The sequence below is a fragment of the Oncorhynchus mykiss genome, chromosome 5, assembly GCF_057628025.1.
Source record: "Oncorhynchus mykiss isolate SJ-2025 chromosome 5, ASM5762802v1, whole genome shotgun sequence".
Classification (NCBI taxonomy): Eukaryota; Metazoa; Chordata; class Actinopteri; order Salmoniformes; family Salmonidae; genus Oncorhynchus; species Oncorhynchus mykiss.
This window is the reverse complement of record NC_143026.1, coordinates 67,565,989-67,592,500: the sequence shown is the minus strand read 5'-3', so window position 1 is coordinate 67,592,500 and position 26,512 is coordinate 67,565,989. Positions and strand designations below refer to the sequence as shown.

The 26,512-nt window shown below is 42.8% G+C and overlaps 3 protein-coding genes across 17 annotated transcripts in view; 1 reads left to right on the top strand and 2 right to left on the bottom strand.

Annotated features, from left to right (window-relative positions):
• The window catches only part of fcho1 (FCH and mu domain containing endocytic adaptor 1), a 47,484-nt gene extending 36,529 nt beyond the window's left edge, over window positions 1-10,955 (bottom strand). Inside the window, exon 1 of the mRNA XM_036978111.2 lies at window positions 10,775-10,955. The gene's annotated coding sequence lies outside the window, so the exon portion shown is untranslated. The remainder of the gene's footprint in view (window positions 1-10,774) is intronic.
• Window positions 10,956-11,868: 913 nt separating this feature from the next.
• Window positions 11,869-16,076, bottom strand: znf692 (zinc finger protein 692). 3 transcript variants are annotated; one of them, XM_021603949.3, is made up of 11 exons: window positions 15,797-16,076; window positions 15,284-15,474; window positions 15,096-15,127; window positions 14,341-14,979; window positions 14,172-14,250; window positions 13,982-14,083; window positions 13,385-13,432; window positions 13,194-13,272; window positions 12,988-13,102; window positions 12,657-12,756; window positions 11,869-12,502 (listed from the first exon to the last, which is right to left on the bottom strand). In XM_021603949.3, the coding sequence occupies exons 2-11, from the start codon at window positions 15,472-15,474 to the stop codon at window positions 12,337-12,339; spliced, it is 1,551 nt and encodes a 516-aa protein (XP_021459624.2). In that variant the 5' UTR covers window positions 15,797-16,076; the 3' UTR covers window positions 11,869-12,336. The 3 variants fall into 3 exon arrangements, with proteins under 3 accessions (XP_021459624.2, XP_036834005.2, XP_021459623.3); XM_036978110.2 differs by lacking the exon at window positions 15,797-16,076 and having other exon boundaries at window positions 13,982-14,074; window positions 15,284-15,590; XM_021603948.3 differs by lacking the exon at window positions 15,797-16,076 and having other exon boundaries at window positions 15,284-15,589.
• A 4,527-nt stretch (window positions 16,077-20,603) lies between these two features.
• On the top strand, window positions 20,604-24,166 carry lpxn (leupaxin). Of its 13 annotated transcripts, none has more exons than XM_021603943.3 (10): window positions 20,606-20,733; window positions 21,006-21,083; window positions 21,576-21,664; window positions 21,768-21,838; window positions 22,006-22,108; window positions 22,349-22,627; window positions 22,871-23,044; window positions 23,184-23,265; window positions 23,406-23,554; window positions 23,781-24,166. In XM_021603943.3, the coding sequence occupies exons 1-10, from the start codon at window positions 20,721-20,723 to the stop codon at window positions 24,045-24,047; spliced, it is 1,305 nt and encodes a 434-aa protein (XP_021459618.1). In that variant the 5' UTR covers window positions 20,606-20,720; the 3' UTR covers window positions 24,048-24,166. The 13 variants fall into 13 exon arrangements, with proteins under 13 accessions (XP_021459619.1, XP_021459618.1, XP_036834001.1 ...); XM_090235627.1 differs by having other exon boundaries at window positions 20,649-20,733; window positions 21,768-21,849; XM_090235631.1 differs by having other exon boundaries at window positions 20,659-20,733; window positions 22,006-22,212.
• Window positions 24,167-26,512: the final 2,346 nt, after the last annotated feature.

Genomic DNA, 26,512 nt, shown 5'->3' with positions numbered 1-26,512 from the left:
TCTCTAGCCAATAGCCATATCTCTAATACCATCCCCCAGAGTCACCTCCCAGAAGGTATACTAAGGTAAGGTCACACATAAAGAGCCTCCACAACACAATGAATCAACAGGAACCATGGTCTCTTCTCTGACTGTGAAGTGAGAATTGCGACTATGGACTTCTATGGGAAGGGACTATGGACTTCTATGGGAAGGGACTATGGACTTCTATGGGAAGGGACTATGGACTTCTATGGGAAGGGATTATGGACTTATATGGGAAGGGACTATGGGCTTCTATGGGAAGGGACTATGGACTTCTATGGGAAGGGACTATGGGCTTCTATGTGAAGGGATTATGGGCTTCTATGGGAAGGGACTATGGACTTCTATGGGAAGGGATTATGGGCTTCTATGGGAAGGGACTATGGACTTCTATGGGAAGGGATTATGGGCTTCTATGGGAAGGGACTATGGGCTTCTATGGGAAGGGACTATGGACTTCTATGGGAAGGGACTATGGACTTCTATGGGAAGGGACTATGGACTTCTATGGGAAGGGATTATGGGCTTCTATGGGAAGGGACTATGGGCTTCTATGGGAAGGGACTATGGGCTTCTATGGGAAGGGACTATGGGCTTCTATGGGAAGGGATTATGGGCTTCTATGGGAAGAGACTATGGGAGGCAGGAGGAAACATAGCAACAGCTGCACATACACCCTCTGACCCCCTATAGCGTTTCTCCACCCACCCACACTGCTGTGGGGGATTTCATTCCTGCTCAAGTAGCTCCTAGCTCTCTGCTCATCATGAATAATAGTAGCCAGAAGAGATTCCAAGCACATAGCAAAGGTGAATGAGTGTGAGCGCGTACAAGTGAGTGTGTGTGCATGAGTGTGAGGACCCTGCAGTCCCAGTGTTTCCCCAGGGCAGGCCTGGTTGTGGGTTCCTATTATTCTGCTGAGAGGAGAGAGGGCTTTATCTTTGCTGGCACAGAGGAGCGACCTGGTGTTCGACAGGGGAACACACGAAAAGCTCTCTCTCTCTCACACACACACACACACACAGAGTTAATTAACTCAGCGCTTGAAGTCGTTTGGCAGCATGGCTCAGGGCTGAAAGTGAGACGCTGCAGCCAGCTACCAAGTACCCACTCTGTTCTACGCAACACAGACCCAGGGTGATAGAGAAGAGGAGACGTGGCAGTGATGGAATCAGTAAGACAGAGGGATCACACAGGGCTGCTGGCTTCACACAGGGCTGCTGAGGAGAGACTGATGAGTGGCTAGAATAGATGACATTCAGCTACCTTGATCAGGATTCAACCTGACCTTTACAGAAATCACACCTCTACTCGGAGGTAAACAAAGACTACAACAGTGTTGTGCATTGGGATTCCTCTGGTTAATTAATATCCAAAAGAACTGAGGCTGAAGCGGATCATGGTGGGCTGCTGTGGAAGTTGCTGTGGTGGAACCATCTGGTACACGCTGAGTCACTGAGAGTCACAGAGGGTCAGAGCGAGAGAGAGAAGCATTCTCCACAGCCGAGAGCCTCAACAGATGTGGGTGGACTGATAAGGAATATGATTAAAAAAAGCACATAACAAAAAACATATATAGATATTTTTGGGTAAAGTAATGGAAAGCACCCAGGAATACCTTGTGGGTTAAAGGATATACTTGACTGGACACAATAATAGGCTAGCCAGCTTAGCATATGTCCAGTAAGCCTAACGTTTGTTCCTTTCGGTGTCTTTACAGCTCAGTATTAGTGAGTTTATACAGTAATTCGCCGTGTTACCTCCTCCCTGGACTGGGCTGGGCTTCTGCCGGTTCCTCTGCTGATTGTGAGAGAATGGCAGACAGGCTAGTGGTGGTTTAGTCTAGGACCATAGCCAGGGCTGCGCTAGGCTATCACCAGCATACAGCAGTGGAGAAGAAGCCATATCAGCACAGAGCCCAGGCTCTAGTCTAGATGACCTGCCATGAAAAACTAGGGCTTAAAAAAAAGAAGACATTTCCAGTCCCCCCCACAAACTGTCCCTTCCTCTTGTTTTGCCAGTAAATAACTGGCATCTCTCCACCCATATTCAGCCTCCCTCTCTTTTCACTGTGATGGAGGTCATTAGAGTGGGGCTACTGGCAGATTCTTCTCTCTGGATTGACAGTTCAGCAGAGGCTCCTGCATGCTCCTTATATCCCCACACCACTCTCTTTCAGCTCGTCTCTGTTAGGGCATGAGGCTGGGAGGGAATTGACTTACTCCCACAGCCATCTTCATTGACAAATGGCAACCCCAGAGATCTACCTCCTCCATCTTGGAGAAGAGAGAAAATGGGTAAAAGTAATGACATGTCGAAGAATCGATTGAAGATGGTCTGCTAGGGTCTTAACGGTCCCATGTGTTACTGGCAGCAGAGGAAGTCAAGAAGAACCGAAAGAAATGGTGGGTAGTTGGAGGATGAAACAAGAGAAAAGTAAGAGAACAGAGGGGCCTAAGGCTTTGACAGAGAACAAACTGCGACGAGGTGAATGAGAAATGGAAGAGAACTGAAGAGAGAGCAACCACCAATCAACACACTCTCCTACACTAAATAACAGTGTAGGAGGCCTCGGAAGGAGTGTTGTATGGCATTGAAGCTCATTTGGAGGTTTGTTAGCACAGTGTCCAAAGAAAGGCTGTACGTATACAGAATGGTGTCATCTGCGTAGAGGTGGATCAGAGAATCACAAGCAGCAAGTGCGACATCATTGATATATACAGAGAAAAGAGTTGGCCCAAGAATTTAACCCTGTGGTACCCCCATAGAGATAGCCAGAGGTCCGGACAACAGGCCCTCCGATTTGACACACTGAACTCCATCTGAGAAGCAGTTGGTGAGCCAGGCAAGGCAGTCATTTGAGAAGCCAAGGCTATTGAGTCTGCCGATAAGAATGCGGTGTTTGACAGAGTCAAAAGCCTTGACCAGGTCAATGAAGACAGCTGCACAGTATTGTCTGTTATCGATGGCGGTTATGATATCGTTTTGGACCTTGAGCATGGCTGAGGTGCACCCATGACCAGCTCGGAAACCAGATTCCATAGTGGGATTCAAAATGGTTGTTGATCTGCTTGTTAACTTAGCTTTCGAAGATTTTAGAAAAGGCAGGGCAGGATGGATATAGGTCTGTAACAGTTTTGGTCTAGAGTGTCTCCCCTTTGAAGAGGGGGATGACCGCGGCAGTTTTCCCATCTTTGGGGATCTCATTTGTGTGAGATTGAGGGCACCTAGCTTAGATTGTAGGACGACCGGGGTGTTAAGCATGTCCCAGTTTAGGTTACATAATAGTACGAACTTTGAAGATCGATGGGGACAATCAATTCACAGGGCACAGCTGGGGGTCTATAACAAGTGGCAACGGTGAGAGACTTGTTTCCGGAAAGGTGGATTTTTAAAAGTAGAAGCTCGAATTGTTTTGGCACTGACCTGGATAGTATGACAGAGCTCTGCAGGCTCTCTCTGCAGTAGATTGCAACTCCGTCTTCTTGGCAGTTCTATCTTGTCGGAAAATGTTATAGTTAGGGATGGAAATTTCAGGATTTTTTGTGGCCTTCCTAAGCTAGGCTTCAGACACGGCTAGGACATCCGGGTTGGTGGAGTGTACTAAAGCAGTGAATAAAACAAACTTAGGGAGGAGGCTTCTAATGTCAACATGCATGAAACCAAAGCTTTTACGGTTACAGAAGTCAACAAATGAGAGCGCCTGGGGAAAGGGAGTGGAGCTAGGTGCTGCAGGGCCTGGGTTAACTTCTACATCACCAGAGGAACAGAGGAGGAGTAGGATAAGGGTACGGCTAAAGGCTATTAGAACTGGACGTCTAGAGCGTTCGGAACAAAGAGTAAAAGGGGCAGATTTCTGGGCACGGAAGAATAGATTCAAAGCATAATGTACAGACAAGGGTATGTTACGATGTAGCCTACATGCAATCATTGATTGCCCTATTCACTAGCTTGATGTAATGTGGTGTTGCTGCATCAATTCTGACATCATTACTAGAACACCATCAAGCTGTACACACATGAACAAACCTCTACTTGTGTAAAATGCACTCTCCCTCCTCTACCCAGACAGCAGCAGAATCATCAGGCAGAACCAAAGTATGCTCTCCTCCCTGCCCTTCCATTGGAGCTGAATGTGTTGTTGTCCCTGTAGCATATCGTAGGGTCCAGGACAGTCTAAGACACTGAGCCAGCCTGCCAGGCATCACTTCCAGCACAGACAGACACGCCACTGAGCAGAGCATGACATCATGGTGAGTACTGGCAGTCCATTCAGAATGAATGGATGTCTGTGTACAAGGCATCAAGGGCGTAACAAAACATTTAAAAAATATATTAAAAAAACACACAAATCAATACATTTGCATAGTCCAGCTGCTAATCGAGACCTGAAAAAATCACAAATATGTAGATCCAAATGTCTACACAAGGCGGCTCTCTCTCTCAGCTCCTTCACAGTGTTTTATTTTGGGTCACTATGTGCTTTTGGGCGACCGAGATTAGAAACATAATTGATAACACGAGGTGCTGAACAACATCAGAGCTCTCCTCCTTTTCTACTGCAACACAAACAGCAACATCCATATTATATGGAATTACGCTAAATAGATTTGACATCACAGTAGTCAGCCACCATGTCAACAACATGTGATGCATTTCGACACGATTTGGTAATCCTAATATTGAGCTCCCCTTAGTTATCACTGGTCCACTTAGCACAGCTTGAAGTGGACCAGTAACCCAGAATAGAGTGAGGTCTGTTCCTGCAGCCAGCAGCCATCCCCATGGTGGATACTTGTGGCCAGTGAGCTCCATCTGCTAGAGACCCTATGCTTAGCAGCATGGCCAGCGGCTGCACAGGCCCTGCCTCCTGCCTCCCGGCTCTGCCCTGCTTGGCAAGATCAAAGGGAGGCCACGGCCAGCGGCTCCGTAGCCTACATTACAGGCAGGGGATCTCCATAATTAATTAATACAGCATACAGTATCACAATACTGTGTGGGTGAGCTGAGAAGGGAGCGAGAGGGAGCCAGCTAGATCATGAGGACAGAAAATCCTTAAAGGGATACTTCGGGATTTTTGGCAATGAGGCCCTTTATCTATTTCCCCAGAGTCAGATGAACTCTGACTCTGGGGAAGTACATAAAGGGCCTCCTTGCCAAAATTCTGAAGTATCCCTTTCAGGATCAATTGAGAGGCTTCTTTTCCCCGGTGACATAAAATGTGTGATTTGAGTGCTCTGATTGCAGAGCGGAGTAGGCCCCCCGATATTGATGTGGTATTTTCCTTGCAGGCTGAGGCGGACGGCTTTGCAGGAAGGCTATGATCAGAATTTGAGCTAATCAACAGCACAACACAGAGAGACACACAGTCATTTCAAATCTAAATGCAAAGTAGGGCTCTTCCTCCCCCTGACCTTGCCTTTCTGCTTTCCCTCCTTGCTGCTCCCAGAACAGAGACACAACTGAAGCCTGCCGCAATGATAGCCCAGTCCAACACCATCCATCACCTAGCCTCGCCTCAGCCCCTGAAAGGCTGTGATGCGTCTCTGTTCGGTTCTGGGAGGAGAGCTAGCAGGGACCTGATGATGGCAGCGGGTAGAGAGAGTGGCTGCTGAGGTGCCAGCCTGGACCCAGATCAACAGGCTGATGGGGGTCAAAGCAAAGCCTCCTCTGTTCAGCTCTGTGTTATCTCCAGCATTAAGGGCCTACCTGCTGCTGCCTGAGAGACCTGCTGGGGCCAGCAGCAGCAAGCAGCACTCAACTCACCTCTCCAGAGAAGCTGGATGGTTATGTCTTCAGATGCAGAGGTTCTCAGACTAAAGGGATGCTTTACTGGCTTCAATAGGTCCGGTTTCTAATCAGGTACATCAACCCACCCATATTTCCCACCATGATTATCAGGTGAATTTCTGCCTCTGGTCAAACTAAAGCTGATAGAAATCTCCAAAATGAAAAGCTAACTAAGACAGAAAGGTAGATCGAGTTTTCAGAGTGCAACTCATAAATAAACATTTCTTTGCTGATTTTGTATGTTTGCCCACTGACAAGGAAATGATCAGTCTATAATTTTAAATGGTAGGTTTATTTGAACAGTGACTACTCACTGTAACTACTGTAACTACTCAAGAAGTCAACTGGCAAGAGGCCATGAAGTTAATACATATGTCTTCATATAATTGAAACCTCTCCACTTTACATCTCTTCATTCCCAGTCCCACCCATATGGAGCGATTTCAGTGCCAATAGAAATTGTATTTGAATTATTTTGTATTAGAATTTCATATTTTAAATGTATAATGCACAAACAAATTGAATCATTGAATTTGTAAATTGAACTTGAATTTCAAGATTTTGAATTTAATTGAATATTGAATTCACTTTAAAATTCAGTTTAAATTCAATTCAATATTCAAATTCAACATTTATATAGGCCTATTCAGTTTCAATACGGTAGATATTGCATTCATTGTCTGTGTATCAAGTTCACAAACTATCATTTCAAGCTTGTCAAAGATTCATATATTCAACTTCTCAGATGGATTCAGATTCATGTTTCAAATTCAGATTCAAAACCAGAGACAACAAACATGCTGATACTTTGCCAGCCAGGAAAGGGAGAGGGGAATAGATAGAATCAAATGCTGGTTGTGGTAAACAGAAACTTACGGAGTTTTCTGAAGCCAATGTGGCATATTTAATTTATTTTCTTACAATGAATTTGGCTCTAGCATTTGAACCGTTTTGGCTATAAGTTATTATGACCCCATTCCTGAAAGCTAAGACTCCGGAGCCTTCTGTTCCCCTCTATGATGTTTACAGGCTACATTAGAAGGCAGCGTCACAAAAAAACTAAATTTGACCCACATAAGAATATAGTTTAAATGCCTGTCATACCCCTTCTAATGATACCCTTCCACTCCCTATTTAATTTTGCTCTTGTGACTGACTGGGTTCGTACCAGGTCTCTTGCACGTCACAAGACTCTGTTAGCCCACTTAGCTAAAGCCTATAGGGAGAAGTTCAGGAAGTTCATGTAAAGGACAACACGCTGCTTGCTTAACAAGAAAAGCTTCCCCCTGATTCAGCTCATACCAAGACTCGAACTCAAGACCTCTGCCTCGTAAACACGCATGACCACCATCCTTAAGCATTCTAATCCACAACGCTACTGAAAAAAATCCTTTGTCAATTGCACAAGGAGCGACACTTCAGGCCGATGAGTGAGTTTCACAGATCCCCATGTGTTACAGTCCCCCCCTTAACTTTTTATGGCTGCAGGGGCAGTATTGAGTAGCTTGGATGAAAGGTGCCCATATCAAACGGCCTGCTCCTCAGTCATAGTTGCTAATATTTGCATATTATTAGTATTGGATAGGAAACACTCTGAAGTTTCTAAAACTGTTTGAATTATGTCTGTGAGTATAACAGAACTCATATAGCAGGCAAAAACCTGAGAAATTCCACTTCCTGTTTTTTTTCTGGAGGTGGTAGATATATGTAAACAACATTCTAAGGATTGATTCAGTACATTGTTTGACATGTTTCTACTGACTGTTATGGAACTTTTGGACATTTCTAGGACTGCATTCTGATAAAGTTCATCAAAGGTAAGGAAACATTTATCATGTATTTTCTGGTTTCTGTTGACTCCAACATGGAGGCTAATTTGGCTACTGTTCTGCGCGCCATCTCAGATTATTGCATGGGTTGCTTTTTCCGTAAACTGCTTTTGAAATCTGACACAGCGGTTGCATTAACGACAGGTATATCTATAATTCCATGTGTATAACTTGTATTATCATCTACATTTATGATGAGTATTTATGTTGAAACGATGTGGCTATGCAAAATCACTTGATGTTTTGGAACTAGTGAATCTAACGCGCCAATGTAAACTCCGATTTTTTTATATAAATATGAACTTTATCAAACAAAACATGCATGTATTGTGTAACATGAAGTCCTATGAGTGTCATCTGATGAAGATAATCAAGGTTAGTGATTCATTTTATCTTTATTTATGCTTTTTGTGAATGCTATATTTTGCTGGAAAATGGCTGTGCTTATAGTGGTTTGGTGGAGACCTAACATAATCGTTTGTAGTGCTTTAGCTGAAAAGCCTATTTGAAATCGGACACTTTGGTGGGATTAACAACGAGAATAGCTTTAAAATGATATAAGACACATGTTGTAGGAATTGTAATTATGAGATTTCTTTGGTTTGAATTTGGCGCCCTCTATTTTCACTGGTAGTTGTCATATCGATCCCGATATCGGGATTGCAGCCATAACAGGTTAACTTACTCCACAGCGACCCCAGTGGTTGAACCAGCTCAACTGTCCAGTGGCACCATTGTAAAGGACGTCATGCCTGAAATACGAGACGCTCTGTTCCATTTTTAGTCCATTTTTAGCCCAACTAGTCTAACAAGTTTGTTTTGTGTGCAAAACTATCATTATCTGGCAAATAATGGGAGCCTCAAGGAAACAATGGGCCAGTGTGGAGGCCTGGAGGAAAAGAACGGGTCGTTGTTGAGGCCTGGAGGAAAAGAACGGGTCGTTGTTGAGGCCTGGAGGAAAAGAACGGGTCGTTGTGGAGGCCTGGAGGAAAATAACGGGTCATTGTGGAGGCCTGGAGGAAAAGAACGGGTCGTTGTGGAGGCCTGGAGGAAAAGAACGGGTCGTTGTGGAGGCCTGGAGGAAAAGAACGGGTCGGTGTGTAGTCCAGGAGGAAAAGAACGGGTAGGTGTGTAGTCCTGTAGGAAAAGAATGGGTCGGTGTGTTAGAAATGCCAGGGCTAAGGGCCTCCTGAGTGGCGCAGAGGTCTAAGGCACTGCATCGCAGATCCGGGTTAGATCCCCTGAGGTGGCACACAATTGACCCAGTGTCGTCCGGATTAGGGGAGAGTTTGGCCCGGCTGGGATGTCCTTGTCTCATCGCGCTCTAGCGACTCCTTGTGGCAGCCAGGTGCATGCACGGTGACTTCGGTACACCAGCTGTACAGTGTTTCCTCCGACACATTGGTATGGCTGGCTTCCAGGTTAAGCGAGCAGTGTGTCAAGAAGCAGTGCGGCTTGGTCATGTTTCGGAGGACGCACTTTGCTGGACCTTCGCCTCTCCAGAGTCCGTACGGGAGTTGCAGCGATGGGACAAGACTGTAACTACCAATTGGATATCACAAAAAGGGGTAAAAAATAAATAAATACATGCCAGGGCTGATTTTTGGTCCCACTCCGACGGCTGGTTTGAAGTCTCTGGCATGGGTAGTCATTATAAGATTATTGGTTCTGTGACTTGGATGGAGGAGGTCAAAGTGGGGTGAAGTGTAACACAGGTGGTTCCGTGACCACACTCGTGTGATGAGTAACTTGTCTGAGACATGAAAAGTTGCATTGTCTGGTGCACAGGAGACCTGGGTTACAACCCCATCAGTTAAACTAACACGTCTTCATCTCTCAGCCAAGGTTGCTCATCACATAGCCTCACGAGCGACCTGATCCCACGAGCTTACATGAATGGTTCGCTACACATAGTAATCAGTCTGGTAATTACGAGGCTAACACAGTGGGCTAAAACAGTGGGCTAACACAGTCTTGTGACATGCAGGAGACATGCAATATTCATTCAATTCCGTTTCAAATCATGAAATAGAAGTTCAATTTATGAATTCAATGATTCAATTTGTGCATTAAAAATTTCCAAATATTACATTCAAATCCAATATCCTAATACAAATTATAAAATTAAAATACAATTTTTGTTGCCACTGAAATCGCTCCATACACCCACACCGGTATGACTCACTACTCTCTCACACAGCAAATTGCAAATCTGGATACAGAAACACAACATTAAATGAGCATTCATTAACCTCTCCTATAGTATTTTCATATAGCCTGGTTGGTTTCGAACCAACTATTGAATAGGAGCTTATGGCATTACAACTTTTACTTTGAGATGGTTAGAACACAATTGGAGAGAACAAGTGTCAATGTGGAATTTTACTTCCATTATCATCATTATGTTCAAAATGTTACATAGGGTATTCCATACAACGTTAAATAGAAAACCTGGCCATTTCAGGGACAGTTTGACCTTTTATAAACATCTTTGACCTTATTTAAACATCATGGTCATTCGATAAGTCTTTCTAAGGTCATTGATGTCATTGCTGTTGACATCTTGGACTATCCCAGGAGGATATGATTCTACCAAGATGAATACATGCGATTGTATACTCATTGTATAAAAAAGTGTTGTTGTTTTTTTAAACCCTGACAAACACCAGTCAGAAGTGACTTTTATCCAAGTGGCTCATGATCAAAATAAATATTTTCAAAACATTCGATTTGAAGAGTCATGAGAGTCTAATTACGTTACAGTATCTTTATAATGATACATTATGCATCCAATCAATTGTTATTGTTTTTTACTCTCAAAAGGTGGCAGCTTTGCAAACTGAGTACAGTTTTTCTAAAGTAATTAGCAATTAAGGTGACTACTTAACAAAAATAACAAGTAAAGCATAATCTATATTTCTGATAATGTAATAATATAACATTCACCAAAATCCAGTTAGTTAGAGATGTTGGCAGCAAGCTCAACTCAAAAACGTTATTCGTTGTCTGCTAACGTTACTGAATTCGACATTGTCTCTTGTCATGCTGCTGAAGTCGGCATTATGCACTTCCTCGTGCTAGTTATAAACCTAGCTATTTTTCAGGACGTAGCCTAAATAATGGTTCATTACCTGTATGTATTTTCTGGAAAACCTTTATAGTACATTTTCCATCCTGAGTCATTCACCTGTCCAGCACCGGCCGTACGGTGAAGCCTGCCCAAAGAGATTTGATAGTAGGCACTAGGGCAGTGGCACAAATTCTCTGGGCAGATTTCAGTGTGCGCGCAAATTCCCGCCCATCTCTATCTCTATTGGTTGACATACTTTTCAATCAAGCCTAGGGGGAAGAATGTGTTGTAGGCATAGCAACCATTTGGAGGCAGGTCTTCTAGAATTTCTATGCGCCAATTGGATTACATTATTTTATTTTGACGATAACGCCCACCTGTTAGTTTGAGGCTGTATTTGCCAATGTGGGCTTCAATCAATAAGACTGACGTATTTGAAAGCCAGATTAAAGATGGCATCCTTAATTGAAACAATAACAAAGCAGTTACCCTGCCTGTGTTTTAGTAAATCGTTTTGGTAAAGAGCTGAGGGTTGGGCCTGGAGAACTGCAACCACTCTCCAATTCAAAGTGAAAGCTATGTGTGCAAGGACTGACCATCCATGATATCACAATTATAGTTTTAATCATGTTTCGAGGTTATATACCCTTGCCCCCCTTCCTCAATACTTGTGTAAATATTGTAATATAAATTGTGTATTACACTTGAGCTAAAAGGTTTCTGCCATTTACTTTATGTTCGTATTCTTATTTTTTTTTACTATTTGTTGTAGTTGTTGCATTGAAAGAGAAGGAACCTTAAGGTAAGGATTTAGTTGGATGATGTATACCATGCATATTCTGTACATGACTTAATAAAACTTGAAACTATACAGTGTTTGTTTACATGCACTTTGTTGACAAATATTGGAGCATAATACGCTCATATTTTGGGTTCTGATGGAGTACAAGAGTGGAACTAAGTTCATGTGGCATTTATAAGTTATATTCTTCAAGAACAAATTGGTATATATCATTAATTTATACATCAAAACATTTATGTAGAAACTACAGATTCTATCTTTAAAGGGGGTTTAGTCATATATTAATAACATTTCCTCATAGATAACATGTGTAATGTGATCAGTCTGATAATTCAAGATGATAAAACAAAATGTAAAACACAAACTTTTTATTTTCCCCCTTCCTTCCCTTTGACATACTGTACTTTCCTCATAAATAAAACGACATAGTAATAGATTTATACAAAAGCAACATCCAAAGGTGGTCTTCTCAATCATTACCGTTCTTAACCCAAAGAATATTGAGTCATGTAACAAAAACACACATAGGGACGAAGGGGAGACTGCTTGTATTCAGTATGAAGATTGTCCATGGACTGCATAGGAGCCACTGACCTACTGGACATTTGGGTAACAAAAGACCAAAGGGGGCATTATTTACACACTTTCTACAGGTGTAAACACAGGGCAAAACACAGCATCATGGTTTCATGTCACGCCAATGATAAAGCAGTCATCTGTTGCTGTGCCGATGGCTGTGGTGGTGTGGTCATTGTTCTGCAGGGACAGGGAAGGGGCGGTGTGGGTGGGGGGTCAGGGTTGGTGATAGTGAGGCTCAAGGTCTAGTCAGGGTGGCTTTTGCGGTGGTGAGCGGTCAGGTTGTAACTCTTCTCAAAGCGCCGGCCGCAGACCTCACAGGGGAACTGGTAACTGCTCTCAGCGTCGTGCTTCTTCATGTGCCAGTTGAGTGAGGCCTTCTGGCGGCAGGTGAAGCCACATACCTCACACCTGGTAGAGAGGGAGAGGGATGAACACTCAAAAGGATCACTACAGATGTACAGAAATAGTGTCATATAGCATATACAGGAACCATAGTAGAAGTCCTAATAATAGTGTTACTACTCTACACTGTGTGACAAACACTATGACAGAGAATACTCACTGTATCGGTTTCTCTCCGGTGTGGATGCGGCGGTGGATGAGAAGATGGCTGTTGGTGCGGAAAGCCCGGGCACAGAACTCACAGATGAAGTCCCTCTGGTCTCAATACACAAAAGCCAGAGAGAGTAATTACATACAGTACCAGGTTCAGAGCATCTGTGGTTGCTCTGTACTGTATATGAAAATGTTAGGGACCTGAGTTCTTCCTGACTCTGCGACTGAAGAAACACAGGACCCTACAAATAGCTACTCAGACAATCATTATTTCAGCATAATGAGCAGAAGCAAAGGATGATAATAAAGAATCCTAGAAGTGAAATGTTGAGCCTCACTGCTGTGCAGCTTCTCATGCTCTTTCAGGTGCTTCTTGAAGTTGAAGGACTTTCCACAGGGAGTGTGAGAGCAGGTGAACGTCCTCTGGTGGAAGTGCTGGTACTTCATATGATGCTGAATTAAGTGTGAGATGAGATAGATTGGAGTTTTGTGTATTTTACCTTAATCAGTAAGTGGTCATCTTCAGCTATACTGCTGAACTCACATTGAGGTACTGCCGAGAGGAGAAGATCTTCCCACAGCCATCAAACTCACATGGCAAGATTGCTTTCGGTGTTGTTTTTCTGGGAACATTAAATTGGGATGACAATAAACAGATGGAAATATACAAGTGAGAAATACATAAATTAGTAATAAACAGTATTCTACATAACTTTTAATTGACAATGCACAAACCTTTTCTTTTTGCTGACAATCTGAGAAACATTGTCGGCTGGCTCCGGTCTATAAAATCCAAACCAAATGAAAGAAAATGTATTACATTTATTGCAGAGTATGTGGTTATAAGAATTCTTTGAACCATGTTTGCTTTCATGATTTTCATCTCAATAATATTTTACTTGAAAATACATTTAATGGTTTTAATCATATAACCCAATCTGGCAAATTAAGGAAGTGTGGAAAAATACCATCAAAAGCCACCTTCTCCTTGTCCCCAACTTAATGTATCTCTCTCTGGCTGTGTTTCCACAGGAAGCCCTATTCTGATCTATTTTCCTCTAATTACCCTTTTGACCAACCACAAAGATATTTTCAAATCTGATCAGAACTGATCTGATTGGTAAAAAATATACATTTGTGAAAAAAATATCAGAATTGGGCAGCCTGTGTAAACGCAACCTCTGACTGAACTGCTGTACTCTGTGTCCCCCTTCAGGTTCTCGTGTACTACAGTTATATCACTATGAAGTTCAACAAAGTGCTCATACATTTTTCCAACATGTTCATTCACATGTATTTCCTTCTTAGATTATTAAACTGTGCAATTAAAACCTGCCGGGTGAAGGGACATCCTTCTCTCCAGTGATGTTGTCTGGGTTGTGCTCCTTATCATCGTCATGATCATTACATTCCATAGGTAGCCGCCTATGAAAACTTAGATCACCATAAGGTTGAGTTGATTATGATTTCAACAACAAATACATCCAAGGAGTTGTGCATGAAGCAAACTATTCAACTTTACCAATCCTCCAATGACTGCAAGGACTCTGCTGGCATTGTGTCACTTCCTGCCACTGACCCTTCCTGTGCATTCTCACTTCCTGGATGTGACCAAACAACATAGTGATGTTGAGTCAACACTGGCATTTCAGAACTAATCAGGAAATTTGAATTAATATTTCTTAATGAACCTCTTGAGTTGCTCTCTCCAGAGTTTAGGGTTGTCAGGTCCATCGTCTCCTCTCCTGGCTGCTGTGCCTCCTCTTGGGTCACCACAGACCTTGCTCCACCACAAGCCCTAGTCCTCCTCACAGTAAGACGACCCCTCCCTGTGACACTCTCCTTCTTGGGCTCCTTTGCTCCTATCCTCCCTTTGGACATAGTTGGACCTGCAGGGGTAATATCCCCCTCCACAATCTCTCCTTCCCTCTCTCCTGCCCCCCTCTTTTCATCACAGTCACTCTGACTAGGTTGCCATGAAAGCAGATGCCCTCCCTCACAGACATAGTGCAGACACAGTTCTGCCTCTAACACATCCGGGGGTTCTCTCATTTCCTTCCCCAGAGCACATGGGGAGAGGCCATCCTCTGGAGAACTACAGTCCTTCACACCTGTCTGAGGTGGTAAGTGCTTTGGGCCTGTTCTCTGCTTCACTGCCTCTCCCTTTGACTGGCTTCCCTCTGTGTCAGCTGCTTGCTTCTCTCTGGCAGTGTCAGATTGGAGGGTTGGTGGGAAGGGGCACTGTTGCCCGTGGGTGTGGACCAATAGGGCGAGGTGATGCAGAGATTCTCTTGATGTCACCAAGGCAGTCGTATCTCCTTTCATATTGTCTAGTGGACCAAGACCAAACACACTTTTACATCATCATTCAAAAAACACAGGCTTTGTTCATACATATTCACATTAATGAAACTGTAAACTGTATGTTATGGGAACTGGTCTTTACCTGAACATTTGGCACACACTTTAGAAAAATAGCTGAAGAGAAGAGAGTGAAAAGAAATTTAACAAAATGAATAATAGCCAACATCATATTACTCCAATGTTATAGATGTGTAATAAAGATGAGCTGTGAAGATTGTGTGCTGTTTGTTACCAGTGCCACCACCAGTCCAGTCTGGTCTGAGGCCTTACCTCTGCAGTAGGTAGTTGGCGAGCTCAGAGTGCAGAGAGAATCCCAGGTGGTTCTTCAGCTGACCCCAGCTCTGCAGGCATGACCCCAGACGCACACGAGACTTACTCCGCCGAGCGTCCAGCTCCCTGCGCCTCTGCTGTCTGATGGTGTCTGGAGTAGACTCCGACACCATTGTCAAAGGGTCATTCATCTGCTCCATCACCCATGGCATAAACAACAAGAAAGAGGGTAGTTTTACAAAATATCTCAATGTTTAACTTCACACTGGCCATTATAATCATTGAAATACCATAAAATGCCTTTGAGTGTCAAAATATGACAGCTGAAATTATTTCCCCCATCCTTTGACACCTAATAAAACAAAAGAGCTGTTCAGAATGAGAGGGTAAACTGAAATGTGTGAAACGCTCACGACTACATTCATGTGAAAATGTATTTTTGAAGATCACTGTGTAAATGTATGTGTTGTTTTATTTTACATTTGCTTATTCTAAAAGAGAGGTCCACCTCACCTCGTTATGTTTAGTTGACTCAGTCTTGTCAATTCTAAGGGGTCCCACCCGCCATGATTCAGTTGCCCTTTTAAGATCTAAGACGCAACCCCTGGTAGTAGATTCCAATCGACTACTGTCTGTACGATTGTGGAGTGATGTTGCTGCTAAAATACTAATAATACTGGTAAACTATAAGAAATCACACTGCCTTTCATTCATCACTCTACTCAAAGCTCTATCAATAACTACAATTGAATAGGGAGAAATATAAACAGGAACAGAGGAAGTGGGAGGTGGCAAATTTTCTTCCCATGAACCACCACGGCAAATGTGTGACATTATAATAAGAAAGGAAGAGTCGAAGCGAGAAGGATAAGTGGGTCAAAATCGGTAGCAGGTGGCGATTTTTTAAGTTTTTTTCGCTCACTAAGCGAGGGGGTTTTGTATGGAGGTCAATGAGAGAATGTCGAATGTAGTTAACAAAACATTGAAATTATTATTTTCTACGTGTGATTTAATTGATGATCGAATAGAAGTTTCGTAATGACTAGGTTATTACCAGTTTTTGATATAAGTAGGATACGTGATATCCCGGAAACTTTGAGAAAAAAACATTTATATCGGAGTTGTGCCTGGTCGTCAATAGTTACCAAAGTCATAAACCTAGCCTATTTCTACAATTTCTCTTCTTAACATGTGATTTGAAACCTAACCCTAACCACACTGCTAACCCTACGCCTAACCTTAAATGAAGACCAAAAAGCACATTTTATGATCGCAAATTTGGACTTTGTGGTATCTGGTGGAAAACGTTGTGCCCGTTGGTCACTCGCGTATCTGCCCTCTCATTGGCTAGAATGGTCCCACCTGATCTTGCTTACCCCAGACTGCCTCACAATTTTCAAGCAAATGGGCTCGTTTGAGTGGTAAGGTGAAAGCAACCGACTGTAGACGAAAGTCGAGGAGGGAAGTTGGGGGAGGTGTATCTGCGACAGCCAAAAGTCGAACACTGATGTAGTTTCCATATCCAATATCACACACACACACATAAATTGAACATGTATGTGTATACATTGTACAATCAATTGGTGAGAGAGCCTCAAATATCACATTCATACATGTTTACATTTCCACTGTATACACGATTTGCGTGAATTGCGGCAAAGTTGGTTTCTATTTCAGTCATGTCTTTGGTCACGACTTTGGTCGTGTGGGTCAAACAAAAACACCCTCAATTATTGGTTGACAATAGAGTCTCCCACAATGCAGGCGATGGCTGCAGCATGACATTGATGATGAGCAACTGCAGAAACTTGCAGTCGACTGCAGTCAAAACTTCATTACTTTTGATGACATGGTTTTTGTAAAGTTCAAGCAGTAGACATGTAGGCACAAGTCGGACCATTTTAATCTTCATAATGCAACACACTTTGAAAGGTGGTGACCAACGATGGTCACAGACCTGACAAAACTGATCCACTCGACTGGCCATTTATTTTCATTGTTAGAGCAGCCATTAGTATTTATTTTATTTAACCTTTGTTTAACTAGGCAAGTCAGTTAGGAACAAATTGTTATTTACAATGATGGCCTTCTCTGGCCAAAACTAAACCCAGACAACGCTGGGCCAATTGTGAGCTGCCCTATGGGTATCTGGTCAATATAATGGATAATCTGTGTTATAACTGTTCCATCATTTCAGAAATGATACATTTGTTTCTTGTGTATTGAAACATTGTAATCTCATAATGTAACATTGTCGTAGGCTACAGTTTATTTTAATCTTCTGTGAAACACACATTGCTAGATTAATACACCTAATTTTCTCTACGTGCAGTGTACTACTATGGCTGACCATGTAAAACAACACATTTCACTGCATCTGTTCGGTGTATGTGAAAAATAAAACATTTCATTTTTTGGGGGGAGAACTCAGGGTCTCAACTTAATGTTGTGAGTTAAATAGTAGATTACGGCCAGTCTTGTGGCCAGTTATCGAAACTTGTTAACATGCTTGCTTCGAGGCAAGCAACACTGAAGTATGCACGAGAGCACCAGTTGTTTTGGATGACTGTGTGATAACGCTGTCGGTAGCTGATGTGAGCAAGACCTTTAAACAGGTCAACATTCACAAAGCCGCGGGGCCAGATGGATTACCAGGACGTGTACTCAAAGCATGCGCTGACCAACTAGCAAGTGTCTTCACTGACATTTTCAACATCTCCCTGACCGAGTCTGTAATACCTACATGCTTCAAGCAGACCACCATAGTCCCTGTGCCCAAGGAAGTGAAGGTAACCTGCCTAAATGATTACCGCCCCATAGTACTCACGTCGGTAGCCATGAAGTGCTTTGAAAGGCTGGTCATGGCTCACATCAACAGCATCCTCCTGGATACCCTAGACCCACTCCAATTCACATACCGCCCCAACAGATCCACAGATGGCGCATTCTTAATTGCACTCCACACTGCCCTTTCCCACCTGGACAAAAGGAACACCTATGTGAGAATGCTGTTCATTGACTACAGTTCAGCATTCAACACCATAGTGCTCACAAAGCTTATCACTAAGCTAAGGACCCTGGGACTAAACACCTTCCTCTGCAACTTGATCCTGGACTTCCTGACGGGCCGCCCCCAGGTGGTAAGAGTAGGCAACAACATGTCTGCTACGCTGATCCTCAGCACTGGGGCCCCTCAGGGGTGTGTACTTAGTCCCCTCCTGTACTCCCTGTTCACCCATGACTGGTGGCCAAACACGACTCCAACACCATCATTAACGTTGCTGACGACACAATAGTGGTAGGCCTGATCACCGCTAACAATGAGACAGCCGATAGGAAGGAGGTCAGAGAACTGTCAGTGTGGTGCCAGGACAACGACCTCTCCCTCAATGGGAGCAAGACAAAGGAGCTGATCGTGGACTACAGGAAAAGGCGGGCCAAACAGGCCCCCATTAACATCGACTTCTGTAGTGGAGCTGGTCGAGAGTTTCAAGTTCCTTGGTGTCCACATCACCCATGATCTATCATGGTCCAAACACACCAAGACAGTTGTGAAGAGGGCATGACAAAACCTTTTCCCCCTCAGGATACAAAAAAGATTTGTCATGAGTCCCCAGATCCTCAAAAGGTTCTACAGCTGCACCATCGAGAGCATCCTGACCAGTTGCATCACCGCCTGGTATGGCAACTGCTCGCCTGTAAGGCGCTACAGAGGGTAGTCCGTACGGCCCAGTACATCACTGGGGCCGAGCTTCCTGCAATCTAGGACCATTATAATAGGTAAAATTGTCAGAGACTCCAGTCGCCCAAGTCATAGACTGTTTTCTCTGCTACCACACGGCAAGCATACCGGAGCGCCAAGTCTAGGACCAAAAGGCTCCTTAACAGCTTCTACCCCCAAGCCAGTAGACTACTGAACAATTAATCAAATGGCCACTGGACTATTACATTGACCCTCCCAATCCTCCATTTGTTTTGAACACTGCTGCTACTCGCTGTTTTTATTATCTATGCATTGTCACTTCACCCCTACCTACATGTACAAATGACCTCTAACCTGTACCCCCGCACACTGACTCGGTACCGGTACCCCCGCACACTGACTCGGTACCGGTACCCCCTGTATATAAACTCGTTAATGTTATGTTATTGTGTTACTTTTTATAATTTTTTACTTTTGTTTATTTGTTAAATATTTTCTTAACTCTTCATGAACTGCACTGTTGGTTAATAAGGGCTTGTAAGTAAGCATTTCACGGTAAGGTCTCCACTTGTTGTATATAGCGCATGTGACAAATAAAGTTTGCTTTGATTTGAATTGAATTACCTGCTGGGATGTGGGTACGCAGACCTCGAGCAACCGATGAAGAGTTCAGATTTTTTGTGGCCCCCACCCAAATCAAAGTTGCCCATCCCTGATATAAATGGATATGAAATGCATTATGATGTCATAATAATGTAATGATGCTCACAAAATGAACTCATTTTGTCATCACACAATTACACTGTAATAATGTCATTATATTGAGATGTCATGATGTCAACAATTTATGGCATTATGTAATCAATATGCAAAAATATACGTTGTCATAAATATGTCTACTGAAAACCTTCCCATTATGTTATTATATTGAACTATTATGAAGTGGAACAATCTATTCACCTATGTTACACCATTATTAAGCAAGTTAAATAAACTTTGACTCTTTCCCTATTCAATTTTCAGATAAGGAGGACTGCTCTCTCACCTTTCATATTGATAGTTGACCATTTAACCCATATATCATCAGCATTTAGAAGATAGTGGTTGATAAAACGTGTATGTACATACAACCTGAGCTTTGTATAACTTCTCACCAGGTCATGAATTGACCTTTAACATGTTTTATTATGAACATGAGTAGAAATGAGTAGAAACATGAGAAACATGAGTAGAAATATCTTAGAAGGTATCCAGTGTCTTCAGGAAGGTAGCAGTGCACTCAGAGAAATTCAAGTAAACAAAAAAAACAGACAAAAGGAAATGACAGTTTGACCTGATTAAAGGGATAATTCAAGATTTTGGCAATTTGGCCCTTTATCTATTTCCCCAGAATCAAATGAACTCGTGTATACCATTGCCAAAATACAGAAGTATCCCTTTAAGGATCAAGTGAGATGTTTCTTTTCACCCGGTGAAATAAAATGTGTGATTAGAGTGCTCCATAGATACTTATAGACTTCCTGTCATTGCTTTAATGCTAGTTAGCAACTTCCTTCAAACTGCACGCAGAGATATAAAAATCATATCCACAAGTTCATCTGATTATGACATCATCCTTTTAGGATGTGTGCCAATTAACTGTCAGTAAACCAACACACAAACACAGACACACACTCACACACACCCTGGAACACGTAGGCTCATTCACAGAGTGCACAAGTATATTTTCCAAGCATGGATGACCTGGGTGAGTATTTTTTCCTCTGCTTCTGTTGTGATGATTAAATATAAAACAAAATGCAATAGATTAAACTATAAGGGAATACACATTGATAGGTATGAGCATAAATAAGTTTAAAAAAGGAAGTTGCTCAGGAGGTGTACATGAACATGTTTTATGGTGTGTGGTGAATTAATGCTTGCCTTGCATTACATTGGTCACGCTGAACATGTCATGTGTTCTATCATACCTATTTAAATTGTGTTTTTGTTGATATGATTGTCAATGTAAATTCACAGTGAACCACAGAAGGTTATCTCTGTTGAGAGACAGATGGATTCCTGACGTTGTTGACGGAAGTCACTACCAACCAAATTGTGAGAAAGACAGTGGATAGCGATTATTATTAATATAAGTGTGTGTTTTTAATAGAAGAGTTTGTTTTCACTTCAATTTTTTTTTCATGGGTTTGTGCTCCACCATTGCAGTCATGATTTACTTATGAAGAACTTATGATAAAATGTCTTAAAATAAACACAATTACTTAATAGTTATATGTAACGTTCCCTTTCATACAGATTATGTGTGAGTTAAGAGCAACGCTGTTAGTCATAGAGGATTGCAGCAGTTTCAAAAGTGTCCCTTTTAGTGTGAAGATATTGTCTGTAACTATAGCATCTCTTCCACCACTTCCTCAGGAAGCAGCACTGTATATAGCAACCACAGCAGATCAATGGGTGCACCTTGCAGTCTGCAAGAGGTGACCGTAATGAGGAACTGCAGCTTATCTCAGAGGAATTCTGTTAGAAATGCATTTTCTGAATTATAGTACCTACCACATCATATATATGTGTGTGTGTTTGTTACAGACCTTTTCCTAGAGGAGTTGGCTTTTAACTCAACTGGTCCAGAGTCGTCTCAGAAGAAAGAAAGAGATACAGCCAACACATATGGACAGGTAATGATAAAATCACATCTAGCAGTTGTTGTTTAGTCTTTGGTCCAGTTACTTCAACTGGATGTATTTTTTAGCCATATGTGTTAAGTGGCATTTCCTGCAGGTCCCAAAGGTGTGTTCTGTTGGTCTCCATCCAAGGAAAGGAAAGGAGCCAGATAGCACCAATGTATACAGGTCAGCCACTGGTATGTCAGCCCATAGATAGCCATATGTAATGACACTGGGTGAGACCATACAGATAGAGCTAAGACTCAGATTCATAGTTACCACAGATTTAAGTAATTGTCCAGTGTCCACTGTATACCAGTGCTCATTTGTGGTTTTCTCTGTGTGTTTGTCAGTGAGTTACCAGCTCCAATGGAGGCTGGTCTGCTGAGCCCTCGCTCTGCTTCCAGAGAGCTGGATTCCATAATGGATGAATTGCTGCTTGACCTGGAGATGGGGGTGAGGAAACATATATCAGTGAATAAATACACTGTTGCTCAGAGCATGAACAGAGGACGACTGTCTTTCAGTGAAGTTTACCTAATCTGACAGCAGAGGGCAGTGTAAGCAAGCTAAACAAATATCAGAAGCTTTAGTACTACTAGTGCCACCAACATTAATTTCATTTTCATTTTTCATTCATGTATATGAATGGATGCAAGTCTGTTTTGTGGACACATTGACTTTTCTCATCTTTAGCTGCCAGACCCTTCTCCCTCAACCCCACCACCGCTTGTCCAGAAGTCAGTCAAGAAGAAACAGATTGGAGAAAAGAAAGAAATGGATGACACACAAGTGAAAGATGAGAGCACAAACAGCCCAAAGACTTCTGATCTGGAGCGCAAGGCCTCAACACACGGAAAAACAGACACCATAGATGACCTTCTGGGAGGCCTGAGCTCTGATATGGAGAAGATGGGTGTACACACCACGGCCAAGGGTCACTGTGCTTCTTGTGGAAAGGTCATTGTGGGAAAGGTAAACAGCTTGAGCTGCCAAATAATTTACAAAATCCTTCTTTCTAAATAGCAGTATAGGTGAAGATGATCAATCGACAGTACCATTGCCAGTATGTGAAACAACCCACTGGGCACAAACTGGTTGAATCAACGTTGTTTCCACTTCGTTTCATTGAAATTATGTTGAACCAACGTGGAATAGACGTTGATGTCCATGCCAAGTGGGAATATATTATCACTTTTTCTTTCTATCATTCTGCAGATGATCACAGCCCTGGGCCAGGTGTGGCACCCAGAACACTTTGTTTGTGTGGTGTGTACGGCTGAGCTGGGCACCATTGGCTTCTTTGAGAGGGAGGGGAAGGCCTACTGTGAGAAAGACTACCAGCATCTCTTTTCACCCCGCTGTAGTTACTGCAAGGGCCCCATTCTGAAGGTACAACACCTTCTCTTTGGATTGGACAGTATCACCATTATCTAACACTGCACAAAGCCAACTCACCATCTCTCTAGATCCGTTAAGTTGTTGTTGGGTTTACCTCACCGCATGCTGGGCTCTTTGACCTCACTCTCAGAACATCCTGACAGCGATGGACTGCACCTGGCACCCTGAGCACTTCTTCTGTTCCCACTGTGGGGAGTGCTTTGGGCCTGAAGGTGAGGGAGCACACATCTATCTGCCTGACAGATGGCACCACAACTACTACTGTTCCCTATAGGGTAACATAAGTTATAGACCACAGTGTGACAGAGAACACTCTTCTCTCTTTGCGTATGTGTCCTTTGATGTGCCATAGGTTTTCTGGAGAAGGACGGGAAGCCGTACTGCCACAGAGACTTTTACCATCTCTTTGCTCCAAAGTGCTCTGGCTGCGGAGAGCCTGTGAAAGAGAACTTCCTGACTGCAGCCAACGGCACCTGGCATCCCAACTGCTTCGTCTGCTCAGTGAGTCTCTCACCACAGATCACATGGCTTCGGCTTAGAAACTACTGCCATTACTCAAACAATACGCTTTGAACAGCCAACAGCCACAATACATCATTGTCCTGACATTACCCATTTACCATAATCGTCCTCAATCTCCAAAAAAAGAGTAGGCCTAATCTATACCAACTAGATAGAAGACGTTTTCTCTCTCTCTTTCTAATTCTCTCTATCCCTTTCTAACCAGGACTGTCTGAAGTCCTTCCCCGATGGTTGTTTCCTGGAGCTGGATGGTCGTCCCCTGTGCTCTCTGCACTTCCACTCCCGCCAGGATACACTGTGTGGGGGCTGTGGAGAGCCCATCTCTGGGTGCTGCATCTCGGCTATGGAGCGCAAGTTCCACCCTGAGCACTTTGTGTGTGCTTTCTGTCTGAGGAAACTCAGTCAGGGAGAATTCAAGGAGCAGGCAGGGAAACCCTACTGCTCAGCCTGCCACACCAAACTGTTTGTGTGAGGTAATCAAGGTAATCAATTAACCTGAAAAAAGTCCTACTTACAAAGTATGTTGAAAATCCCACACAAATAATCTAGGCAATATCTGCATAGAAATCTAAAAATAAACGATGAATTGAATCTCTTTGTGTTTTGCATGTGGATACACACTGTGCACAACACATTAGGAACACTTTACATGAAATAGAAGGACCAGATGAATCCAGGTGAAAGTGATGATCCCTTATTATTGCCACTTCAATCAGTGTAGATGAAGGGGAGGAGACAGGCCCCTAGAGTCAATTGACTCACATATAACATAACATAATTCAAAAATCCCCATCAATATCCTTCAGTTTAAACTAGAGATATATTTTACATTGGATGCGTCTCATTCCACCACATACGCAAATGTGGCACTTCCGCATCTGCTGTGAAAGGTGGCTGAGCTAGAGCGGTGTTTGTCTGGAATGAATAGGTGTATCTAAACTTTTGACTGGTACAGTATATATATATATATATATATATATATATATTTCCTGAGCTTTCTTATATAGGACAAACGCTTCAAAACCATGTTTCTTATTATTTATTGTTTGACTGTATTTTTTTCCATTTCTGAACATGTTATTCAATGCGTTTCTCTGGGCTATAGTAGTAGGGCCAAATTAAATATTTTATCAAATCATCTTGGTTCTTAAAGGGGTCCTAAATTTCAAAATCAAATAGCTGAATGATCCATGGTTTGACCATCTTAAAACAATTCCATATGTCAATTTAGAACTACCCCCCCCCCCCCCCCCCCCCCCATGGCTTAGACTTTTATTAGAGAAGGATTTTCAAGCCTTTAGTTAATTGAGACATGGGTTGTGTATATGTGCCATTCAAAGGGTGGATTAACTTAAGTGCCTTTGAATGTGGTATGATAGAAGGTGCCAGGTGTCTGTGTGTCAAGAGCTGCAACGCTGCTGAGATTTTCATTCTCAACAGTTTCCCATGTGTATCAAGAATGGTCCACCACCCAAAGGACATTCCGCCAACTCAACACTTTTGTGGGAAGCATTGGAGTCAACATGGGCCAGCATCCCTGTGGAACGCTTTCGACACCTTGTTGAATCCATGCCCCAACGAATTGGAATGTTCTTAAGGGCAAAAGGGGGTGCAACTCAAAATTAGGAAGGTGTTCCTAATGTTTGGTACACTCAGTGTATAACCATGTATTTGTGACAATGAACAGAAGTGTGGGAACAGAGTGAGATAAATGGTTTAGAATAAGCTTACCAAGAAAAATAGTTACCATCTGAATACCTCATCGACATCTAGTAACATAACAAACAACCGAATAGAGTACATCATAAAAATACAATTTCCAATGTCTGAAACATGACATTAAATGATACATTTGTGAACTTTGGATCACTTTATCATGTTTGAATTAATTTATTATGATCACAAAACATTTAAAGATGGAGAAAGAATAACAGCAATCAACCGAATCCAGTTGAGTTTTTCCTGGAGGAAGAAAAACCCCATGGGTTTCATAAAGATATCCTCAGGGCCACGGGTTGGCAGACGGGTGATCCATGCTGGCAGAGCTGAGGCTGCTTTTCCGACTGTAGTTTATCAAGAGACTTCTCTATGACTCTGACAGATTAAATTGGCATATTCTCTCTGGTAACAAGTTACATATCTAGCCCTGGACTGAACACTTATCCTGGCATACGGCAGGTTTAGAAGAATTCTCCACACTGACCCTTCTACTGCAGTCCATGAGAGATTGATGAAGGTGATGAAACCAATAGCGAAGGTTCCAGGAGAAGCTTTAACAACAGTGAGCACCCGCATAGTACTTAACTTAAGCTCCACAGCAAGGGTGCAATATGATGTAATATTGAGGCCCTACAAAGTAGGGACTTCTCTGCTGAAGTATAGGACTACTGGCTGTGTGCAGGCAGTGTGTGAGTGGACATTGAGGAGGGGATAAATCATGTTGTCATCAGCACATTAGATTACAAGTCTGATGGTCTACAACCCTGGATTAATGTGGGCTGCTGTCACAACATACTACTGTGCCTGGCCAAGCCCTCTGCTCTGTTTGCTACTGGAGCTCTCTCTCACATGAGTGCTAAGCTTTGCTTAACACACCATTTCCTGTATAAAAGCTTTTCATGGCTGTAAACTTATTGGTCAGCTTAAATTTAGATTTCAGTGAAAAACCTCTGACACACACGCTGGCACTAATCCTGGCTGTAATTCAAGATGGCGCCGATAGAGATGGTAGCTTCTAGTCCTTAGGAAACTGTGCAGTATTTCGTTTTTTAATGTATTATTTCTTACATTGTTAGCCCAGAAAACCTTAACTGTTATTACAATTAACCGGGAAGAACTATTGGATATCAGAGAGACGTCAATTTACCAGTACAACCAGCACTACATCTAGGAATGCGACTTTCCCAAAGCAGATCCTTCGTCTGCACCTCCCAGGGC

Coding starts and splice junctions, on each gene's coding strand:
- lpxn (XM_021603943.3), top strand. Junction 21,839..22,005: donor GATAGCACCAATGTATACAG/GTCAGCCACTGG, acceptor TGTGTTTGTCAG/TGAGTTACCAGCTCCAATGG. Junction 22,628..22,870: donor GAAAGGTCATTGTGGGAAAG/GTAAACAGCTTG, acceptor ATCATTCTGCAG/ATGATCACAGCCCTGGGCCA.
- znf692 (XM_021603948.3), bottom strand. CDS start 15,495: ATGCCATGGGTGATGGAGCAGATGAATGACCCTTTGACAATGGTGTCG. Junction 13,433..13,981: donor GATGTCCCTTCACCCGGCAG/GTTTTAATTGCA, acceptor TGGATTTTATAG/ACCGGAGCCAGCCGACAATG. Junction 12,757..12,987: donor GCATGAGAAGCTGCACAGCA/GTGAGGCTCAAC, acceptor TTGTGTATTGAG/ACCAGAGGGACTTCATCTGT.